The 24044-nt window shown below is 51.2% G+C and overlaps 1 protein-coding gene across 1 annotated transcript in view; it reads left to right on the top strand.

The window, feature by feature from the left end:
• frmd3 (FERM domain containing 3) overlaps positions 1–23623 on the top strand; it is a 24431-nt gene extending 808 nt beyond the window's left edge. The window contains exons 2-17 of the mRNA XM_067231289.1: positions 2713–2817; positions 3487–3529; positions 3956–3958; positions 5613–5691; positions 8174–8271; positions 9405–9528; positions 10596–10683; positions 11902–11990; positions 12203–12266; positions 12780–12815; positions 14371–14379; positions 16010–16098; positions 16850–16924; positions 17039–17107; positions 17185–17312; positions 22916–23623. Coding sequence (XP_067087390.1) covers positions 2713–2817; positions 3487–3529; positions 3956–3958; positions 5613–5691; positions 8174–8271; positions 9405–9528; positions 10596–10683; positions 11902–11990; positions 12203–12266; positions 12780–12815; positions 14371–14379; positions 16010–16098; positions 16850–16924; positions 17039–17107; positions 17185–17312; positions 22916–23619 — 1803 coding nt within the window. The 3' untranslated portion in view covers positions 23620–23623. The remainder of the gene's footprint in view (positions 1–2712; positions 2818–3486; positions 3530–3955; positions 3959–5612; positions 5692–8173; positions 8272–9404; positions 9529–10595; positions 10684–11901; positions 11991–12202; positions 12267–12779; positions 12816–14370; positions 14380–16009; positions 16099–16849; positions 16925–17038; positions 17108–17184; positions 17313–22915) is intronic.
• Positions 23624–24044: the final 421 nt, after the last annotated feature.

Here is a 24044-nt window from a genome sequence, read left to right as displayed (position 1 = left end):
CTGATTGGTCAGGGATCACATACTGCTAATTTATGAATGTAGCCCCCAATCTCCACCTTCCCCCATCACTCCCCCCCAACCCCACCTCCCATCTGATGTGTCACCTTCATCTTCGCGTGTGGGTGTGGGTGTGCGTGTGCACGTATGTTCGTGTGTGTGTGTGTGTGTGTGTGTGTGTGTGTGTGGGGAGCGATCCAAGGTAATGGGTTTGTGTCTCCTTCCCAGTAAGTCAAGGTCGTGGTAATGTAATGGGGCTCAATGGGATACGAAGGCTAGCAGCAGAACTGCTACAATCACAAAGAATATTAGCCACATGCTAATCCCGGCCAAATGTCTTTATTAAGAGCGGATGCTCAGCCAGAGATTTACCACAACACCTGAATATAAAAGACAGAGATCATAGTTTGAGTTTTTTTGCTTTTTCTATTGTTTAATTCACCTAGAAAACTGTGTTTTTAAAGTGCTCTAAGTTGGCTGTCAAGCTTATGGTTTCGTCTTTATTGACCTCGTAATGGTGGGCATCATACGCCGTTTACTCTGTCTGGATTTCAACCATCACGTGGTTTTGGGGGGTGTTTTGGGGTTTGTATTCTAGGTGTGCATGAAGAAGGGGGATGGTACCTGTTCTGGGGTTTAACCCACCAGTGGTTTAGTCTGGGGAGGGACTCAAACCTTCTCTCTATCATCCTCACTCCTCCCCCAGTCTCTCTCTACCCTAGTCCCACCCACCTTCTACCTCACCCCCTCCTCCTCACCTCTCTTCTCCTCTTCTCCTCATCATCACCCCCCCCCCCCCCCTCCTCTTGTAAGCTGTTCCCTGACTCATAGCCAGTTAGCACGGGCTTGTAGTGATATGAATTCCAGCAGCGTAGATAAGGACCAGTCATAATTGAGTTGGCATGCATTTTAATTACCAGTGTTTGGAAATGGAGCAGGGGCTTCAGGGTCCTAGTGTCCCACCAAGGAAGATGACCCCTGAATGTGTTTCTGTGTGTGTGTGTTTCTCTGTGCGTGTGGTGTGTGTGAGATAAGCTGCGGTTTGTTTGCAGTGGCAACTCCTGTCTTCTTTTTGCTGAGTGCTCGAGCGCTGAGACAAAAAAGGACTTTCCTTTCACTGCGCACACCTTCACACACACTCACAGACACACTCACAGACACACACACCTTCACACACACTCACAGACACACACACCTTCACACACACTCACAGACACGCACACACACGCGCTTGAGGGCACTCAGCTGAAGTCAGATGTCTTGTGTCTGAAGTTGAAGAGAAAGCACTTTACCATCATTAAGAGAGATCATGTAGAAACAGCCTGACCAGGTGAATAATTCATGCAGAGCTCTTTGAAAAATGCATTTACCTCTTGTTGGACATGAAAACGACCCCCCCCCCCCCCCACACACACACACACCCTAACTCCTCTTTTCTTTCTCCCTCACTTTCTCTCACTCTCTTTCTTGTCTTTTTGAGCTTTTTGTGTTTTCTGTCGCTTTCTATTTCCCTCCCTCCCTCCCTCCCTCCCTCCCTCCCTCCCTCCCTCCCTCCCTCCCTCCCTCCCTCCCTCCCTCCCTCCCTCCCTCCCTCCCTCCTCCCTCCCTCCCTCCCTCCTCCCTCCCTCCCTCCTCTCTCTCTCTCTCTCTCTCTCTCTCTCTTCTCTCTCTCTCTCTCTCTCTCTCTCTCTCTCTCTCTCTCTCTCTCTCTCTCTCTGGGACAGGTGGAGGGATGAAACATGAGATGTTTATGTCAGATGTCAACACTCAGCCGAACTGTATATATGTCCACATTTTATTACAGACACACAGGGAACTCACCCACACACTGTTGCTGTCAGCCTAATCTGAGTACAGATCTGGCAGAACACTATCCACACACACACACAAACACACAGAAAGCCCTCAGAGCCCCATCTACTCCAATATTATATCATCCTGAAAAGAAAGCGCGATTTCCATTTGACTGACTGATTGTGGTGTTGCTGTGGTGACCGGCTGTGATTGACAGCTGTGGCTGTTGAGTTCACGGCCAGAGCCTTGTTTCGTAAATCACAGAGTAATGACAGCAAGGGCAAGTGACCGATTACCAGCTGGATTCAATCAGGGTGCTCAGCCGAGCACAGATTCACCAGCATCAGCAGCTCTAGGAGTGAAGGACCAGAAACACACACACACACACACGGACGTATACTGTACACACGTTGTTATGTAATTGTGTAGTGTGTGTTGTATATGGAATTTGTACCATATACAAACACATACACACACACATAAACGCATACTCAATCACAGGCATGGGTGCATGCCTGCTTGTGTGTGTGTGTGTGTGTGTGTGAGAGAGAGAGTTCACATTAGTGTTTGCGTGTGATTGGTTTATTGATCACGAGCAGGTCATAATGTGGAGTGATTATTGATCTTTGGTTGTTTATGGGACAATAGGGAGGACATCTTTCCTCTGATCACAGTTCAGACACACACTCACACACACCTCGAGCTAGTCTATCACACAGACCAGAGACTCTGTCATTCTGACCTTGTTTGGCTGGCTACTCTGTCACCCTAACCTGGATAGACTGTTCTCACACACACACACACACAAACCTGGACACACTATCCACACGTGGTTGAACACACATGACCCTCACTACAGTTGCTATGTGTGTTGTTCAGCAGCCTTCTGTACTAACGGTGTTGTATGTGTGTGCCTTGCAGAGAGACACCAAAGGCCAGTTCCTGCTGGACTACGTGTGTAACCACTACAGCCTGCTGGAGAAGGACTACTTTGGCATCAGATATGTTGACCCAGAGAAGCAGAGGGTACGGACACACACACACACACACATCCTTGCACACTCTGTTGTCTGTTTTGGTGTGTTTGGAAATACACAAACAGGAAACGCACACACACCTCACGCACCAATGACCAGTCCATGAGTGATGGTTCGTTTGCCGTATCATCAAGCCAGTGGCTGTACAGCATACCCATGACCAACACCATCCTTCGTCACCATGGTGATTCACAGGTCTGCGTCGTCCTGGTGATGTTTGTCTGAAGTTATATTTAAACTCTGACTACCAACTCAACCCAACCCCTCCACCATCCCGGTTGGCGAGGTTACCATGGCAACAGTCTCCCCCGGTCTCGAGTTGGTTGTGTGGTGTTTGTGTGAGTGTGCGTGTTTGTGTAGTGTTTGTGTGTGTGTGTGTGTGTGTGTTTCAATACCTTGGCGGGAATTCTTTCAGTGTGTAAGGGTTGTAAATTATTAAGTCTTCTGTATGTTGTAATATTCATATGTTTAAGAAACACGCACCATTTTTACATTTCTTTGCTGAAACACACACGCACATACGCACACACACACATACACACACACATTCACACACACACACATTCACACACAATGATGCAAGTTGTTCCTTACCTGGAGCAGCAGGTTGAGTAACTCTCCTGTCCTTTCTTTCTTTCTCTCTCTTTCTTTTTCTCAGCACTGGCTGGAGCCCAACAAACCTGTGGTGAGGCAGATGAAGTGTGGGTGAGGCAGATGAAGTGTAAGTGCCTCTGCTTTTATGTGCGTGTGAGTGTGTGTGTGTGTGTGCGTGTGTGTGTACCTCCCCAGGGTGGGAGATCAGTCTGAGGGTAAGACCTCCCTGATTGAGACAAGCAGACAGTCTAGAGACCAGCCAGCACACACAGCCAGCAGGCAGGTTCTGAGACAGGCAGGCAGGTAGAAAGGCAGGAAGGCAGACAGAACTCTCAGACAGACGGACGGAACTCCCAGACAGACAGACGGAACTCCCAGACAAACAGACGTAACTCCCCAGACAGACGTAACTCCCAGACAGACGGAACTCCCAGACAGACAGACGGAACACTGAGACACAGACATCACAGAACAAGACAGAAGTGTCGGGATTGGCTCAGACACACAAACCGAACCTCCGACTCAGGAAACAGCTGGTCTTAGTGTGTGATAACACTGTTGGTTCCATCTCTGAGGCCCAAGAACTGCCTGGGAGGATTAGGAGAACATCTCTCTGTTTGTTAGTTCGATGCTTCCTGGACTGGTTTTGGACCGTCTTGCTTCCTCGGAGCTTACTGAAGGCTAAGACTAGGATTTTGTGGATTAACATGTTTAATTCTGCTTTTAATACTCCACGAACTTCATCTCTCCGCTCACATGAATTAATAAAGAAACAATTACTCATGTGTCACGCTTCACAGGAACATGTGCTGGAGGAAAGGACAGGGAAAAGAGAGGTGGAGAGACAGAGACAGAGATGAAAAGGGGGTGTGAGGCACACATGGAGAATGAGACAGTGAAGGATAGAGAGACGAAAAGAGAAGTCAGATGGATGGGCAGGAGAGAAAGAGAGTGGGGGGAAGGAAAAGTAGAGACGAGTCGACGGCAGATGGATGGATGGAGAGAGAGAAAGAGGGAGGGAGGGAGAGGAGGAGGAAGAGGGAGAGAGGAGGGTGAGAGGAGGAGGATGATGGAGGGAGAGGAGGAGGAAGAGGGAGAGGAATAGGAAGAGGGAGAGAGAGGAGGAAGAGGGAGGGAGGAGGAGGAAGAGGGAGAGGAGTAAGAGGGAGAGAGGAGGAGGTTGAGTGGAAGGGATGGAAGGGTTGCTGTACTCTGTATATCTAAACTGACACAACACTCTCCCTGTGGGGAGATCTGTCCTCACGTGACGTGTGTGTAGAATGTGTGTGTAGTGTGTATGTGTGTGCAAAGTTCGTATAGAGTGAGTGTGTGTTCAAATTGGAAATGTTATGAAAGATGTTTTTCATGTATTTTATATTTGCCTTTTATATTTATCATGGAGCTGCTGCTGCTGGATACCACAGGCTGCTAGTGACTGTGGGTCCTCCAGTCAGCCATGACTATGCACCTCTGAGATATTACTTCCTGTCTCTGACTCAATCAGCTCCCTCCCTCTCCTCTCCTCTCCTCTCCTCTCCTCTCCTCTCCTCTCCTCTCCTCTCCTCTCCCTCCCCTCCCCTCCCCTCTCCTCTCCTCTCCTCTCCCTTTCCTCTCCTCTCCTCTCCTCCCCTCTCCTCTCCTCTCCTCTCCTCTCCTCTCCCCTCCCCTCTCTTCTCCTCTCCTCCCCTCTCCTCTCCCTTCCCTTTCCTTTCCTCTCCTCTCCTCTCCTCTCCTCTCCTTCCCCTCTCCTCTCCTCTCCTCCCCTCCCCTCCCCTCCCCTTTCCTCTCCTCTAATATGTGCTGTAAAACTAAGATCAGGAGAGAAAGGAAATGTTTCCATCATTATCATGAAATGTATGTGTGTGTTTGTGGGAAAGACCGTGTGTATGTGTGAGTAATTACTGCAGGAATAATTAACAAATGAATGATCAGAAATAGAGGCTCACAGTGTCTTTCCTCTGTCAGCTCTCTCTCTCTCTCTCTCTCTCTCTCTCTCTCACGTTCTCTCATCTCTTTCTCTCACACTTTCACACACACATGCTGTCTCTTCCTCTCTTTGTCTTTCTTTTTCTCTCGCTCTCTCTTTCTATCTCTCTCTATATCTCTCTCACCTTGAGCTACAATTCTTGTATGAAATGTGCTATATAAATAAAGTCTTACTTACTTACTTTCCCTTTCTCTGTGTTACAGCTCAGCACCCCTACACCATGTGCTTCCGGGTCAAATTTTACGCTCATGAGCCAATGAAGATCAAAGAGGAGCTCACCAGGTACTGTGTGTCTGTGAGTGTGTGTCAGAGAACAAGTGTGTGTGTGTGTGTGTGTGTGTGAGGCAGAGAGAGAGAGAGGCAGAGAGAGAGGCAGGGAGAGAGTGTGTGAACCACTGCAGGCTGGTCCTGTCCCAGGATAACTTAGTGATTACACTGATAATGATCCCGCTCACTCTACAGGAGGGCTCTCTCCATCTGAGCTGCTACTTTCTCTCTCCACCCCTCTCGCCCTCCCTCTCGCCCTCCATCTCTCCACCTCTCCTCCTGCCTCTCTCTTTCTGTCTCTTCGCCTTCCTCTCCATCCACCCCTCCATCTATCGCCCGATTTCTCCTGTCGATGCTTTCTCTTTGTGTCAGTCGCTTTTCTCCCCCTGGAGAGAGAAAGATCAGGAGATTGAGGGAGATTGAGGAGAGGAGGAGAGGAGCATGTCGGGGGTGGTACGGAGAAGAGAAGGGAGATGTAAGCCGAGGGTAGGTGAGGGGGAGGAGGAGGGGATTACACCTGACCGAATCTAAGACACAGATAGTCCTGCATGGTTTATGGTTGGCTTTGGAGAAAGACTCAATATCCCAGCATGCCTGTGTCTGTAGCATGATGGACTGGGCGTCTGGGGGTCGTGTTGATCGATGGCGCCCGTTGTTGGACAGTGTGTGGTGTGTGTGTGTTCTCACGGATCAATGCACCGTTCCCACAGTCTGATGGAACTCTATGAGACCGGAGACACAAACCCAGGGGGAGGGGCTGGGGTAGAGGCTGGGGGACCGGAGGGAGCCGGGGGAGTGTCTGGGGTAGAGGCTGGGGGATGGGAGGGAGGCCGGGGGAGTGTCTGGGGTAGAGGCTGGGGGATGGGAGGGAGGCCGGGGGAGTGTCTGGGGTAGAGGCTGGGGGACCGGAGGGAGGCCGGGGGAGTGTCTGGGGTAGAGGCTGGGGGATGGGAGGGAGGCCGGGGGAGTGTCTGGGGTAGAGGCTGGGGGATGGGAGGGAGGCCAGGGGAGTGTCTGGGGTAGAGGCTGGGGGATGGGAGGGAGGCGGGGTAAGAGGCCGGGGGAGTGTCTGGGGTAGAGGCCGGGGGAGTGTCTGGGGTAGAGGCTGGGGGATGGGAGGGAGGCCGGGGGAGTGTCTGGGGTAGAGGCTGGGGGACCGGAGGGAGGCCGGGGGAGTGTCTGGGTAGAGGCTGGGGGACCGGAGGGAGGCCGGGGGAGTGTCTGGGGTAGAGGCTGGGGGATGGGAGGGAGGCGGGGGAGTGTCTGGGGTAGAGGCTGGGGGATGGGAGGGAGGCCAGGGGAGTGTCTGGGGTAGAGGCTGGGGGATGGGAGGGAGGCGGGGTAAGAGGCCGGGGGAGTGTCTGGGGTAGAGGCCGGGGGAGTGTCTGGGGTAGAGGCCGGGTAAGAGGCCGGGGGAGTGTCTGGGGTAGAGGCCGGGTAAGAGGCCGGGGGAGTGTCTGGGGTAGAGGCCGGGTAAGAGGCCGGGGGAGTGTCTGGGGTAGAGGCCGGGTAAGAGGCCGGGGTAGAGCCATCCACAGAGACAAGGATGTCAGAGGTTCTGTTGAGACCAAGCCTTCCATTTACCATGTTCCAGTCTTCCATCTTCCTCATCCCCACCCCCATCTCCCTTGGGTCAATACTGTCCACATCAAACATACCATGTCTACAAGGGGCATCCCCACTAATCCAGGACAACAGCAGGATGGATGTGGGCCAGAGACCAGCAGAGGAGGACTGGGGAGGAGCTCAGGGTTGGATGCGAAGGGGAGAGAGAAGGTCTCGTAGACTTTCTGGTGTGTGTGTCTGTCTCTGGGCACAGGTAGCCCTGTACTTGACTGACTCTGCTCTATTAATAAAACCATTCAGACTCAGCAGGACTCCATCTTGGTGAATGGTTCAAACCTCCCTCCTCTTTGGCCTTGATCAGCTTGACTCACTATATGTGTGTGTGTGTGTGTACAGTATGTGTGTGTGTGTGTGTGTGTATACAGCATGTGTGTGTGTGTGTGAGGGGGTGGGTTGTTTATCATAGCTGTCTGAACAAATGGAGTTTCAACCTGTGTGCTCTTTTGTGTGTTTGTATGTGTGTGCTTTTGAGTGTGTGTATGTGCATGCGTGGGCTGACTTTGATTATTCTGGAACTTTCTTAGAACATGCCACTTTTCCGTATCCATAGGAACAGATGTGTCTGCTTTCTAATCCATTGTCGCGGTTTCTGCAGTAACAGGAGATCCATTAGCACAGCAGACACTTTGCTACATGGATGCGGTCTCCATAGTAACGGGTCTCTGTGGTGAAGGTCTCCATGGTAACTGATACCTTGTTCGGGTAATTCCCATAGCAACTGATCTCAGAACAGGACGCGGATTGATGTCGATGACACAGATGGTTCTGCTGTCTCTCTCGGGAAATACACACATATATACCTACACACACAAAACTGATTCTAACGCTTCCTTTTTTTCTCCTGTGTGTGTGTGTGTGTGTGTGTGTGCAGATATCTGCTCTACCTGCAGCTGAAAAGAGACGTGTACCACGGGCGTCTTCTCTGCCCATTCGCAGACGCCGCCTTCCTGGGAGCGTGTATAGTCCAAGGTAAGCCCCGCCCCCTCTCTGACATCACCCCCGCCTTCCTGGTTGCGTGTATAGTCCAAGGTAAACCCCGCCCCCTCTCTGACATCACCCCCGCCTACCTGGGGGCGTGTATAGTCCAAGGTAAGCCCCGCCCCCTCTCTGACATCACCCCCGCCTTCCTGGGGCTTGTATAGTCCAAGGTAAGCCCCGCCCCCTCTCTGACATCACCCCCGCCTTCCTGGGGGCTTGTATAGTCCAAGGTAAGCCCCGCCCCCTCTCTGACATCACCCCCACCAGGCTTGCCAATCCACAGACATCCTTCAGATGTGATCCAACTCATTAGTGTGAAAACACTCTGGCCAGACTTGTTCAAACGCTCCCAGATTGGCCAGCCACCTGCTTACATCAATCGCCAAGCTAAGATCCCAGCTCAAACACTCCCAGAGAAATACAGCCTGACATCAGACCAGCTTAAACGCTGCCTGATTGAGAGATCTGAATGTAAAGTGTTCTCACACTGAGATACAATCCCCCCTCACCCTTAGTGAACAATTCCCTTGAGGCCCCAGCCCCAGACTCACCCCAGACCCAGCCTCGCCCCAGCCCCAACCCAAACCCCAGCCCCAGCCCCTAAACTCCCAGTAAGAAGCTCTCCTGTTTGATGTGGATCCAACTAGGATTTAGCTGGGTGATGTCATGACAATAATCCCCAATCACGGACCCACTCTCTGGCTGAGCTCCCTGGAGAACAGAGCATGATTGGCCTGGCTCCCCGGAGGGGGATGTCTGATTGGTTGAGCAAGGGCTCCTTACTTCCTGTAATTGGTACCTGACTATAAGGATAGAGGTCAGGTCCTTAGCTGTTGTTGAATGTCTAATTAACAAGCTGTAAAATGTGTGTAAAGGATTATTGTTCAATTAAAAAACCTGGGTCGAATTTAGTTAACAAGCATTGTCAAATGCTTGAATTAATTTACATTAATTCGTACAATGAATCCAATCGAAAAGTAATACGTGTATGTAGAGTTTAAGTATACAAACACACCTTGAGGAGTGAGTCAGAGTGATTGATGCACCCTCCTCTCCCCTCCTCCTCTCCTCCTCCCCTCCCCTCCTCTCCTCTCCTCTCCTCTCCTCTCCTCTCCTCTCATCAGCTGAGCTGGGGGACTACGACCCGGATGAACACCCCTCTGACTACATCCGAGACTTCAAGCTGTTCCCCAAGCAGTCCCTCAAACTGGAGAGGAAGATTATAGAGATACACAAGAACGAACTGAGGTAGGAGGGAGGAGAGACTGATGGAAAGGAGGAGGATTGTGGAGGAGAGAAGAGTGGGAGCAAGAAGGTGAGGAGGAGAGAGGAGAGGAGAGGAGGAGAGGAGGAGAGAGATGGGGAGAGGAGAGGAGGAGAGAGGAGGAGAGAGGAGAACCAGTAGCTAAGGTCAGATGAGGACAGACAGTTTGTCATAATCCTCTTTTGGATAGGAATCAGGTTAGCAATCACACACACACACACACACCGAAACAAAATGCATCTACTCACCTTGTGCTATGCCAGCGTTTCTGAATCATCTGCCATCCTTTCAGAATTTAGACAAATGTGAGATGAGCAGACAAGACACAGAGCTGAAGCCAAACTTCCTGACTGGGCTTCAAAAAGTATTTTCTGTCAAAGATAGATGAGGTTCACCTTAAAAGGAAAGGAGTGTGTGTGTGTGTGTGTGTGTGTGTGTGTCTGTGTGTAAGCAAGCAAGCAGTGGCCAAAGAAGTAAAAAGCTACTGTGTCTGTGCATGTGTGTGTGCACTGTTTGTTCCTAGTAGGCCAGGGGGTGATGTGTGTGTTCATAGTAGGCCAGGGGGTGATGTGTGTGTTTGAGTGTTGATGGTAGACCAGCAGGTATTGTGTGTGTTTATAGACAGTATAAAGCAGATGATTTACAGGCTGCAGGCGCCGGTGGGGAGCAGCAGGTCACCTCCAGTTCTCTGTCTGGCAGCCAGCACTTAAACTAATGAACAACAAGACAGGAAGTAGGCAGGAACTGTGCGTTCATCTCACTCTGCTGTCCTGATGGGCGAGGCAGGGGCTGGGTTTGGTCATGTTGGTTTGTTAATATGTTGTTTTTGTTAAACGGATGTTTAACAAAACAGTTGTAGGATTCTCCTTTCCTCTCTTCTCACTTATGTTCTCTTCCCCTCCTCCCTCCCCTCTCTTTTCCCCTCTCTACTCCTCCCCTCTGCGTTTCCTCTTTTCTCTTCTCCTTCTCTCCCTCTCTCCACTCCTCTCCACCACAATAGTATGATCCCAGGGCATCTGTTTCTAACTGTAACTGTCCTCCTGTCCCACAGGGGGCAGTGTCCCGCCCTGGCTGAGCTCAACATGCTCCAGAGGGCACACACCTTGGAGACATACGGAGTCGACCCTCACCCCTGCAAGGTAACGTATGGGAAACCAACTCCTCTTTCTCCTCCATCTTCCCCTTGTCACCTCCCTCCCTCATTCCCCTGTATCCCTACTCACCTATAGATTTCTCTGATGTTTGTCAGTTCATCCAGCCACTCTCACAAAAAGTCAAGTAGAGCCAGGATCACTTTATCTGTGTTCGGTTTGTCAGCCTGTCTGGCAACCCAAAAAGGCAGAAGCAATCATTAAATCAGCTCTGGGATGTGTAATTTATCAACACCCCATTCAAAGTGCATGGTTGATTTCCCAGCTCGTTCCAGCCTGTCTGGAGATTAACTTGACCCACTTCTCTCACTTGTTCACCCGCTGTTTTTTAACTAGTTATAATGAGTAAAACCGTCAGGCAGAGAGAGAGAGAGGTAGTCATCATCTCCCTCTCTCTCTTTTTCGATCTTTTTGTCTGTCTCTCTCCGTGTCGGTCTCACTCTTTCTCTCGCTCTCTGTCTGTCCGTCTCTCTCTCTCTCTCTCTCTCTCTCTCTCTCTCTCTCTCTCTCTCTCTAGTCTCTCCACCTCCCTCTGTTCTCTTTCCATCTCCTCGGGGAAAGTGTGCGAGCCAGGGAAATCTCAGGGACAGGGCATCAAAGCGTGATAAGCTGATTAAGGAGATGTTTAATTTCAGCTGTTTGAGGATTGCCCTTATCTGTCGGGGCCTGTGTTCAAGCAGCACTCTTTAATTTAGGATCACAGCTTCCAGCTCCTACCGGGGAATCATGGAGTCTGAGCATGTTCTCACAACACGACAGCTAGTCTGGAGCGTTCTGAGTTAACCCTCTTTCAATATCCAAACCATCTCATGATGTTGGATTTAAAATCTAGAATGTGAAGACATACTTCAGAGTCTGAATGTTTTGTTTGTAAAAAACAAACAAAAACAGTCCAAGTTAGATTTAGGAGGAGCGTAGAACTCTTCATGAAATGAATGTCACAGATTTTGTTGTGTTCCGTTCTAGAATGAAAACATATTAAAGCCGATCTTTCAGCATCGCAAACTTGTCCTGGAGACCTGTTTCAGAGAGAGGCTGGTTACCAAGTTGTTGCCATGGAGATACTGGCCCCTGCTGTCAGTCCACCTGTATCACAGGATTCCATGTTCTGACTCTTGAATTCAACTGTGTATGCTGTGTGTGTGTATGCTGCGTGTGTGTATGCTGCTTGTGTGTTTGTGCTTGCGGTTGCTTCCTGTTCTACAGGATTTCACAGGCACCATGGCCTTCCTAGGATTTACAGCGACTGGGTTTGTGGTGTTTCAGGGAAACAAGAGGATTCACCTGCTCAAATGGTAAGTGTTCCAAGTCTGACGCACACACACACACACACACACCCTCCCTCTCTCTACCTCTCTTTCTCCCTCCACCCTCTATGTCCCTCCACCCTCTATCTCCCATCTCTGCCATCCCTCTCCCCCTTAATCTGTCCCATCCCCCATCTTTCCCCATCTCTCTCCCCTCTCCCCCTCTCCTCCCCCTAATGGATGTTGTTTTGCCTCCTCAGGGCTGATGTCAGCAAGCTGAAGTTTGAGGGGAAAACCTTCTATGTCATCGGAATCCAGAAAGAGGTAAGCAGGATCACCTCCCGTCTTCACAGACAAACAAAGAGAAAAAAGAAAACAAACTTGTAAACAGGCAAACAACTAGTGAACCATGAAACAACTAGTGAACCATGAAACAACTAGTGAACCATGCTAGCCGAAGCGTCTGGCTCTCGTCTCTGAGCTGGAGAAGTGAAGTTATGGTTTCCTGCGGGCCTGTGTCTCCATCCCTCCCCCTGCCCCTGGTCGGTGTTTCAGGAGTCACTAAGGACTGTGCTAATCCAGTACCGTTCTAAAGATCTTGACCTGAGCTTCTGGAACCTTCTTGAGGAGAGCAAGCTGGATTCATGACGTGTCTGTTAGTCTGTGTCTGTGAATATGTGTACATATATACAAGGGTATATATATACTGTTTGTTACTGTAGGTCGAATAAGGTGCAGTGTCTTTATCTGTTTGTGTGAACAGAATGAGTGTGTGTCGGCTGTGTGCTGTAAGTGTGTGTGCGTGTGTGTGTGAGTAATTGTGTTGCATTGTTTCAGGTGTCTCTCACAGGGCGGATGCACTGTAACACAATGGTGGGTGTGTCTCGCCCGGCCCCACTCTCTGACATCATCACTCATCCCTAGAATGAACTATGATGTCATCAAAGAGAGACGAACTACAGTCCGACAGAGCTGATATTAACCCTCCAAGTCCTCCAACTGTCGAATCTGTGTAGAACAGCCACAGAACCTCGACAGAATATCAATAGAACCTCGACAGAACATCAATAGAACCTCGACAGAATGTCAATAGAACCTCGACAGAACATCAATAGAACCTTGACAGAATATCTGTAGAACATACTGTGAATAAAACATCTGCCTGTTGTTTCAGGTGAAAAGCTGTAAATACATTTTGCTGTAACTTTATACAAGTAATAGACACCTTTGACAAATTATTTAAGATACTTAAAATGCTTGTAGTCTAAAGACTAAGTTGCATATTGCTTGGGATGAATATAGATTTTAAGCAATCTGCTCATACTAACAAGAACATGTTTACAGTGAATAGACTTCTCACTTCCATTTCAAGGGGAGGACCCATTTTCAAGGCTTCTTTCTCCATTGGCCGATTCACTCTGGCTGTACTGTAGTTCTGCTCTGTCATTGGCTGGCTGGCTGTCCATCAGAGTGGCTGAGATCTGGCTGAGAAAACGTTGCTTCTCCAGTTCTGACAGTTAGACCTGTCCTGTCTGACTTGTTACAGTCTGCTATCATATCTTAAGAAACACACACACACACACACATGCGCCTTCTCATCCCAGGTCTGGTGGTGCAGATGTTACATGTGTTACCCAGGTGACAGCAGTAATCCCAGCAGCGCCATCAGAGCTGAGATGACTAGATCCTGTCTCTCATCAACAGGGTGAATATACACTCACCCGGGCCCCTCCTCAACACTGTAGCCATGCCTCCTTCCTTCCTTCCTTCCTTCCTTCCTACTCTCCTACCTTCCTTAAAAATGAAACGAGAATGTTCCGAGGAAGAGAGGCAGAAAGTAGGCATTCTACAGAATGGAAACTGGGGCCATAGGGACCACATACCAGATCCAAAATGGCTGCCTTCCCCCCCAGCTCCCCCCAGCAAGCTTTGTTGCAGCTGTGTCTGTCATGTTGCCGTAGGCTTTTGTCTGGCTGAAGTAGCTTTTTGATCTCTGTGTTTCTGTCTCTTTTCTCTGTTTGTGTACATATTCATCGCTGGTGAGTAACCACACACACACACACACACACACACATGCACACCACACACACTTTTGCACTGACATCCCTCCTTTCAGCCACCACACATGGAAGATCCCCCCCTTCCCCCCCCTCCTCCTTTTCTTCCTCTCCTCATCCACTTTTATTTTCTATTCAGCAAAAACAAACTGGCAGTTTTGATTACTGTCAAGCTTTCTTCCTGTTAGTATCGGTGATAACTCCTAATGTCCTTTTTAAGTCCCTTCATTGATTGAACAGTTTAGCAATGTGCTGAACTGTTTTTTCCTTCGTTTGTTGTCTTGTGTGTGTGTGTGAGAGAGTGTGTGTGTGAGTGTGAGAGAGATACAGAGCATTGTCTCGTATGGTTTTAATCATGCATAAACTTGCAGTCTGCGCTGGTCCTTGACCAGTGCTAATGCTGCGTCATCACTGCATGGTCTCACCCACTGCCCTTATCACTGCCAGCCCGGCTTACACCACTGACAACTGCCTTTCCAAGCCTTCATGAACCTTCATAATGGTATCATAGGCCTTCATAAGGCGTATGTACAGAAGGGGCTTCACAATTAATTTCTAAGCAGTTTGTTTTCCTTAAATGGATCAAATGAAAAGGTGTTTGCATGTTGGTTAAGTCTTATTGGCACCATTGATCCCACAATGTTTCTAATAACTGAGAATCACACAGAACGGATTTGCTATGAAGATTTTGTGAAGCATTTTCTACTGACCTCAGCAAGGATGTGGAATGCTGTTCTGAGTTGTCACTGGTTTAATCTGGGACTAGATGAACTGGGGGGGGTGCAGTTCTGAATACCACTCCCCTCTTCTAAAGTGTTTAACACCCCCACTGCCTGTGATGAGATCACACCTGCCATCACACACATGGCCACTGCTGAACATGCGTGTAATTAGCGTGTTGTAAATTCTTCATGACTGAAGCGTGCAGGGTCGGACTGCGGCAATGGCTGACCACTCCCCTGAGCTCCCCGACGACACACATCCTGTGTAGCCGCAGTCAGGTTCCCTCTGCTGACGTGTGTGTGTGTGTAGGGGTGTGTGTGTGCGCATGTGGGGGTGTGTATGTGTGCATGAGTGCCTGTGTGTATGTGTGAATGCATTAGCCTCCGTTCTAGCTAAGAGCAGCAGTTTATTGATCTAGGGTTTCATATTATCAGAGTCAGGGCTGATAACTGGACTTTTACTGGAATAAGCCCCCCTGCCAGGCCCCCCCCCTACCCAACACCATCACACTCTCTCTTTCTCTCTCTCACACCCCTAGGCGCCCCATAAAGTTCTCCCCATGCAGGGTTTACCAGCTGCTAACCCCCCCTCCCAACATAAACACCTCTCAGTAGAGGCCGGCGTGGAGAGCTAAGATGGGGGCTCTGGGGTTTGGGTCAGCACTTTGCTCGCCTCTCTCACATTGTGTTCAGCACTTTGTCAGGTTCCTTGTCTTAACTCACTTTTCCACCTCTTCCTCCCCCTGGCACGCGCTCTTTCTTCTCCCTCTCTCTCCCCCTTCTCCGTCTAATCAACTCTCTTTTCTCTGCCTACCTTTTCATTTTTCCCTCTTTCGACCCTCACTTATTCTCTCTCTCTCTCGTACCCCCCCCTCTCTCCCTCCCTCCCTCACTCTCCCTCCCTCACTCACTCTCTCTCTCTCTCGTACCCCCCTCTCTCTCCCTCCCTCCCTCACTCTCTCCCTCCCTCACTCTGTCTCTCTCTCTCTCTCTCTCGTACCCCCCTCTCTCTCTCTCTCCCTCCCTCACTCTGTCTCTCTCTCTCCCTCGTACCCCCCCCTCTCTCTCTCCCTCCCTCCCTCACTCTGTCTCTCTCTCTCTCTCTCGTACCCCCCTCCCTCTCTCCCTCCCTCCCTCCCTCACTCTGTCTCTCTCTCTGGTACCCCCCCTCTCCCTCTTTCCCTCTCTCTCTCTCTCTCTCTCTCTCTCTCTCTCTCTCTCTCTCTCTCTCTCTCTCTCTCTCTCTCTCTCTCCCCCTCCCTCACTCTGTCTCTCTCTCTCTCTGCAGAAGAAACTGGTTCTGACGTTCCACACATCCACCCCTGCAGCATGTAAACACCTTTGGAAGTGTGGAGTAGAGAACCAAGCATTTTACAAGTGAGTCCTCCAGACCTCCGGCCCTGCTCAGCACCTGCCTCCTCACTTTCACCTCGCTTTAGTCAAACCCAAGTCACTCACAAACAAAGGAACCAACAAAGGAACCAACAACGGCCGATAGATGATACCTCCATGTGTATCGGGGTCGGTTTGATGGACAGGGAGGGAGGGAGGGTAATAGGGGCATTCCTGTCTGAGTCTACCCCAGGATGGGTGCCTAAAGCCTGGCTAAGTGGGTCTCAGGTGTCCCTGGAGCCCTGGAGAGAGAGGCTCTCGAATGTCAGCCTGCTATCGGAGCTCTTTAATCAAATTAGACGGGATTGAGTTAGAGATGGCAGCAGGGCATGCAGACCCCGGACGGGCTGGGTTCTGGCTCTCGTCAGACCGGGGGGGAGACGGAGATTTGCAGACGTGATGGACAAGCGACCGAGACTACAGCCACACTGCTGCCCAGGGCTGTATGTTCCTGGTGCAGTGGACCACAGAGGCTAAACAACCACAGAACACAGAAGCCTGTGTTAGGAGGCTTCCTGAATGCTGTCCAAACTAACACACACAAACAAACACACACACACGCACACACACTTTCATCCTTGGCTGGCTAACCACTGCACTGTTCCACCAGTCTTAGATAGAGAGAGTGCAGTTTAGGAAACTGTTTGTGAACTACAAGATGTTATGGCCTTATCATACAGTACATTTATCTCTCTCTTTCTGCATCCCTCCCTCTCTAATTTCCCCCCATCCCCAGGTGTGCCAAGTCCAGTCAGATAAAGACTGTCTCCAGCAGTAACATCTTCTTCAAGGGGAGTAGGTTCAGATACAGGTGAGAGGTCTCCCATTAACTGCCTGGTAGGTTTTAAATAATGCGTGAAATCAATCAAGTCAGTGCAGTGTAAATAAGTAATGTGTGTGTGTGTGTTTGTGTGTGTGTTGTCAGTGGTAGAGTGGCGAAGGAGGTGATAGAGGCCAGCTCTAAGATTCAGAGAGAACCTCCGGAGGTGCGCAGGTAAGTGAGAAGTGGACACACACACACCCACACACCCTCAGACACACACACACGCTGACGGTCGCTGGTGTGTGCAGGTGCCAGTTCGGTCAGAGCCGAAGCTTCAACTCTCTGAGTCACAAGAACCTGATCATGAACATGGAGCCGCTGGTCCCAGCCCTGCCCTCCACCAACGAGTACGAGGAGACCATCACAGCAGATCACGGTACACACACACCCTACACACACACACACACATCCTACACACACACACTACACACACACACACACATCCTACACACACACCCTACACACACATCCTACACGCACACACACACACACATCCTACACACACACCCACACACACACCCTACACACACACACACAGACAGCCGCCAGGGTTTACGGGCCCTGGTGGCAGGTGTGGGGCAGAGCTGTGATGTAAACGAATCAGCTGTCACGTCCGTCACCCTGGAGACACCAATCACGGGCACTAAAAATACCCTTCCCATGATCCTCCCTGAGGACACTGCTCCTGAGAGCACCAATCAGAGATGAGCGCGCAGTGACATCACGGAAACACACCCTGGACCCCAACTTGGGTTCGAGGCAATGAAATCTTAATTAGCACCTGTCTGCGGGGATGCTTGGGGACTCTGTGTGTGTGTGTGTGTGTGTGTGTGTGTGTGTGTGTGTGTGTGTGTGTGTGTGTGTGTGTGTGTGTGTGTGTGTGTGTGTGTGTGTGTGTGTGTGTGTGTGTGTGCGCGTGCAGTGTGTCAGATGAGGGATGTTGCATCAGAAGTTTAAAGTCCCTAACATTAACCCATCCTATGACTCATCAGTCTCCAGTACTCCTTACTCTGCAGTCATCCACAATAAACACTCCTCCTTCCACAGCGGAAGGCGGGATGAAGGGATAGAGGGATGAATAGAGGGGTAAAGGGGAAAGTATATTTTGAGGATCAACAGGAAAAGACTAAAGAAGGTATAGTTGTTTCTTACTGGGTGACTACAGTGGAGGATTTACCCCGAGTATAAACGTTACCTAGAAGAGAGAGAGGAGAGATAAATGCACTGTGTGATAAGGCCAGAACATCTGACCAGAGAGGGTAGACTGAGCGATGTGGTTTGGAGACGTTGCCGAGGGAACCAGGAACAGAGCGAGGGAGGAGAGCGGGGAAGGAGAGGAGGAGGGTTAGAGGCAGGTAGAAAGGTGAGAGAAGTGGTTGTCAGTCATTAGTCATAAGACTCACTAGAGAGATCGGAAGAGAGAGAATTTCTGGAAGAGATGGATGGAGAAAAAGAGGAGGAGTGAGGCTTAGCGGGAGGTAGAACCCTGAGGGGTGGTGGGGGGGGGGTATCTGTCTCTCCTCCCTCCCCCTCTCCTCCCTCCCCCCTCCTCCTCCATCCTATGAGACACCACCCCACCTACCAAAGAACCGGCTCCACCCACAGTGAGACAGTTTCTCATCCAAGACTTCACCTCCAGAATTTACAGTCCTCCCCTTTATAAGGGATCAATTTAATCTTGGACAGGTGTCAAGGAGCTGCCATGGCGACCATCTCATCTGTCACCGGTTGGTTAGCGCTGGAGGACAAGGAAGCTGTCGTGCTCTTCAGACCACGAACGTTTCTGCATCACTTCCTGTCCCAATGATTTGAATACAGTACATTTATCATCTTCTTCTCCTCCTCCTACATCTCTCCATCATCTCTCCCTCCATCCTCCCTTCTTTTCTGATCCAATTCTGCTATGAGTGAGTCAGACCAACACACGCACACACACATTGTAACACAATAGGGAGGGATTTGTGAAAAGGAAGTGTTGAAGGCCTGATGAATGACCCAGGGGCTCCGAGGATGATACACAGATCATATATCTGCCTCAATAGGGGGATGTTTGTGTTTGTAAGTGTTTTCCTCTGTGTACGTCAGTGTTCCAGTGTGTGGGCAAGTGTGTGCAAGAGATTGAGAGAGACAGAGGGGGAGGGAGAGAGTTTGAGACCGAGAGAGTGGGAGTGAGACAGAGAGACAAATGGGGGAATAAAGAGATAAAGAGAGGGAGACCGTGAGAGAGAGAGAGAATGCGAGAGAGAGAGACATAGTTGAAGTGTGTGTGTGTGTGTGTGTGTGTGTGTGTGTGTGTGTTTGTGTGTGTGTGTGACAGAAAGAGAGGCAGAGAGAGGTGCCCCTCTACTTGGTGTAATCAGTAGAGATTAGCTGGTCCTCTCTCCCAAGACCAGGGGGGTAAAAATAGGACCTCCTGCTTTTGGGCTGATCCTCCTCTAAAGCCCTGTCTTTGCGAACCCTGTTGACATTCAAGTCATCTGGGGAAGGCCTGGTGTGTGTGTGTGTGTGTGTTTTAGTTGAACCCAGCACTGAGCTCATTGGACAGCCAGTGTGTGTGATAGAGTTGTTGCTGCTGGTCTGTGAGGAGGAGCCAGAGGGAGATAGCAGGAGAACCATGGAGGTTCTGGAGCACAGGAACGGCACAGACATGCTGGTCGGGGGGAACGGGGTCCTGGGGGCGCCTCTGGGCTGCTGCGGGGGCAAGGGGGTGCTGGGGCTGGAGACCGAGCCGGGACGGAGGTCAGGGCTGGGGCTCGGGGGAGGAGAGGAAGAGGGCGACCCAGGACTGGAGCTGGGGGGAGGAGAGGAAGAGGGAGACCCAGGACTGGAGCTGGAGCTCGGGGGAGGAGAGGAAGAGGGCGACCCAGGACTGGAGCTGGAGCTCGGGGGAGGAGAGGAAGAGGGAGACCCAGGACTGGAGCTGGGGGGAGGAGAGGAAGAGGGCGACCCAGGACTGGAGCTGGAGCTTGGGGGAGGAGAGGAAGAGGGCGACCCAGGACTGGAGCTGGAGCTCGGGGGAGGAGAGGAAGAGGGCGACCCAGGACTGGAGCTCGGGGGAGGAGAGGCAGAGGGAGACCCAGGACTGGAGCTCGGAGGAGGAGAGGAAGAGGGCGACCCAGGGCTGGAGCTCGGGGGAGGAGAGGAAGAGGGAGACCCAGGACTGGAGCTGGGTCAGGCTGGGGCGGTGGAGGTGGTGCCGGGGGGAGAGGAGGCTGGGGGTCTGGAGGGGGCGGAGGAGCAGACGAGTGCTGGAGGGGACGCTCTGAGGTGCCAGGTGAAGATCACCACGCGTCACAGCCTGCGGCTGCTCTTGGCCAATCACACGGCCCGGGGCGTCTACGTCCGTCTGCTGGGGCACGGGGGGCGCGTCTCTGGAACCGGTAGGGATCTCAAACCCACGACTGTAGAACAACAGAACCTAGTACCAGCCAGTGGGGATTAGAAGTGCAGAACGAGAACTAGCTGTGTGTGTGAGAGTTTGGCAGTCATAACTGGAGTTTGTTTGTGGCAACCAGAGAGAGAGCCAGACTCTCGACCAGAGAGAGAGCCAGACTCTCAACCAGAGAGAGAGCCAGACTCTCAACCAGAGAGAGAGCCAGACTCTCAACCAGAGAGAGAGCCAGACTCTCGACCAGAGAGAGAGCCAGACTCTCAACCAGAGAGAGAGCCAGACTCTCAACCAGAGAGAGAGCCAGACTCTCAACCAGAGAGAGAGCCAGACTCGGGTAGATTAGGGGGCATGCTTTAACACCCAAGAGGCCTCTCAAATGGTAGCTTTCATACCTCTTCTTCTTTGTTGTGTGTGTGTGTGTGTGTGTTTGTGTGTGAGTGAGTGAGTGAGTGTGATAGAGGCTGTTATTCAGTGATGATCCTGTTTAGCATGCCTGTGTGCTGTGACTCCATAAACTGTGACATTAATGAAGGCTGTATGAGGGCCCTAACTGGCTGCTTGTTAACGAGGATTCTGAACAACACAACTAGAGATGTGAAGGAGAGTCTGATTGTTGTTTAAGCACTGTGTGTGTGTGTGTGTGTGCGAACCAGCGTGTATGCGTGTAGGTCAAAGCCAGCGTGTGTATGTGAGCCAGCTTGTCTGGGTGTGTGTGTGTGTGTGGGAGAGAGAGAGCGAGCAAGGCAATAGAAAATGAAGAATAGTCTGTCTCTCCCTCCTTCTCTCCCTCCCTCCCTCTCTCTCTCTCTCTCTCTCTCTCCCTCCCTCTCTGTCTCTCTCTGTCTCTCTCTCTCTCTGTTTCTCTCTCTCTCTGTTTCTCTGCCCTCTTCTCTCTGAAGTCACTCACTCGCCGACATCATTGTTGACGGGCTGTTTCCATGGCTCCCGTCATCTCTTGTTCCTGTACAGTCCCCCACCACCACCCATCACCCACCCCACCACCACGCCATCCTCTATTTCTGTTCTACAGATTTCATCACGTTGGCATAGTTACAGGGAGGCCAGGCTGGGTCTATGTGCTTGACTGTAGACATGCTGCCCGGTACCACAACAGGAACACATAGATATATACAGAGAGAGAGGGAGAGAGGGAGAGGGAGAGAGAGAGAGAGAGAGAGAGAGAGAGAGAGAGAGAGAGAGAGAGAGAGAGAGAGAGAGAGAGAGAGAGAGAGAGAGGGGGAGAGAGGGGGAGAGAGGGGGAGAGAGGGGGAGAGACTCCAGCAGCTTAAGATACAGCCCTGCCTCATGTGAGTCTCTAGCTGGGTTTCTGTCTCCTGCTGTAGGAGAGAAGTGTAGACTGGCTCTGACTCACTCTTCACTGGACACTTAGCCCTGAGCTATGCCTTATCCACAGCAGGAAGACAGCTGGGCCTAATTTTAGAACACACACACACACATCCCGCTTTATCCTGTGTGCTTAGGCGACAGGGACGTCTAAGCTGCTGAGCATAAACCAAGGAGTATTTAGCACCCCTGGAGGACACACACACACACACACACACACACACGATCTGTCCAGGGGGTCTTTTTGTAGTGTCTGCAGTCGGTGGGTAATTGGCCCTTATGTAATCCATGTTATCGGCTTCTTGACAGGTGTGTCGACTGCTTGTCTGTTTTTGTCCCAGCCCCATATGGGACCAACGTACTGTTTTATCAGGATTGATAGCTGAACATCGATGTGTTTCCTGTGTAGAGTTATGTACACCAGACATTTTTAAACCCTGGAACCATTTAAAATATGACGTTTTGAGGGTGACAGTATTCTGAAATAAACTGCTTTATTGATTACACCGCAGTAGTTCTGGTGTGAAAACAGTGTCCTGTTGACAGTGCCTTGTCAGCTGAAAGTGTTACAGGGGCTCCCTCTTGTGGTGAAAATGTCACACTACACCTTGGAACGTTTTTTCCCACCTCTTACCCTCGTACTCCCTCACCTCTCTCTTTCTGTCTCTCTACATACATATCCTCATCTCTCTTTCTCTATCCTAATTTCTCTATTTCTCTTTCTCTCTCTCCTTCTCCCTATCCTTCTCTCTCTATCCTTCTCTCACTCTCTTTCTCTCTCTATCCTTATCTCTCTCCCTATCCTTCTCTCTCTATCCTTATCTCTCTCCCTATCCTTCTCTCTCTATCCTTATCTCTCTCCCTATCCTTCTCTCTATCCTTATCTCTCTCCCTATCCTTGTCTCTCTATCCTTATCTCTCTCACTCTCTTTCTCTCTCTATCCTTGTCTCTCTCCCTATCCTTGTCTCTCTATCCTTATCTCTCTCCCTATCCTTCTCTCTCTATCCTTATCTCTCTCCCTATCCTTGTCTCTCTATCCTTATCTCTCTCCCTATCCTTCTCTCTCTATCCTTATCTCTCTCCCTATCCTTGTCTCTCTATCCTTATCTCTCTCCCTATCCTTCTCTCTCTATCCTTATCTCTCTCCCTATCCTTGTCTCTCTATCCTTATCTCTCTCCCTATCCTTGACTCCACCCGTGTCTCTCTATCCTTGACTCTGTTTCTCTCTCCCTTTGTCTGCAGGTCTGTCTGCTCTGAAGGACTCGGTCCACCTGTCCCCCCTGAAGCCCTCGTCCGCAGAGGCGGAGCTCCAGGGCGTGGAGGGCAGTGGCCCCGCCCCCGGACCCCACGCCGGGGAGGAGGAGCCTCCCCCCCAAGGGGAGGGGCTAACCAAAGAGGGGAGGGGCCACCACGAGGAAGAGGAGGACGAGGAGGAGGAAACGAGCGGAGCGCTGACCATCTCGGAGCTGGTGTACAGCCCCTGCGCCAGCATGCTGCCCACGCCCGTGGATGACGGCCACGGGGGCGTCGACTTCCTCTTCCAGAGCCCCGCCCATAGCCCCGCCCAGCTGCTGAGGGAGCTCCACGCCGACCCCGAGATCCAGGCTCAGATGGCGGCCGAGCGGGAGCGCGACCGCGCCTACGAGCGAGCGCGGCACGCCGGCCGCAGCGTGCTGAGCAGCGGGCTCCGCTTCCTCACCGGGAACGAGCGCGTCAACGCCTGCGTGCTGAGCGCCGTCCGCCTCGTGGCGGTGGTCGCCGCGGTGTTCCTGGTCGCCGTGCCGACGCTGCTGCTGCTGCTGGAGTCGGACCTGGACGTGTCGTTCCTCCATGAGATCCGGCAGACGCCCGAGTTCGAGCAGTTCCACTACGAGTACTACTGCCCCCTGAGGCGCTGGGTGCTCTGCAGGATCAGCATGGTGATGGAGAGGCTGGGGGTGGACTGAACACACACACACCGGGAGAGACTGGAGACCTAGGATGGGGAGATGGAGGGGTGGAGTGGTGGAGAGATGGAGGTGTGGAGGGGCTGGAGAGATGGAGGGGTGGAGAGATGGAGGTGTGGAGGGGCTGGAGAGATGGAGGGCTGGAGAGATGGAGGGGCTGGAGAGATGGAGGTGTGGAGGGGCTGGAGAGATGGAGGGGTGGAGAGATGGAGGTGTGGAGAGATGGAGGGAGGACATGAAAAGGAGAATGGAGGAGATGGAGTGATGAGGGGGATCAACGATACACACTTTGAAACAATAGGACCTAACACAAAAGGGATGGAGTGATGGAGGACAGACATGAAGAATGGATGGATGGATGGGAGACTGCTGGCAGGACAGAAAGAGGGGAAGGGGAGGATGGATAGAAAGATAGAGGAGGAGTG

This window comes from Osmerus mordax, chromosome 28 (assembly GCF_038355195.1).
Source record: "Osmerus mordax isolate fOsmMor3 chromosome 28, fOsmMor3.pri, whole genome shotgun sequence".
Classification (NCBI taxonomy): domain Eukaryota; kingdom Metazoa; phylum Chordata; class Actinopteri; order Osmeriformes; family Osmeridae; genus Osmerus; species Osmerus mordax.
The sequence above is the reverse complement of the archived record's forward strand: the minus strand, read 5'-3'. Positions and strand labels throughout refer to the sequence as shown.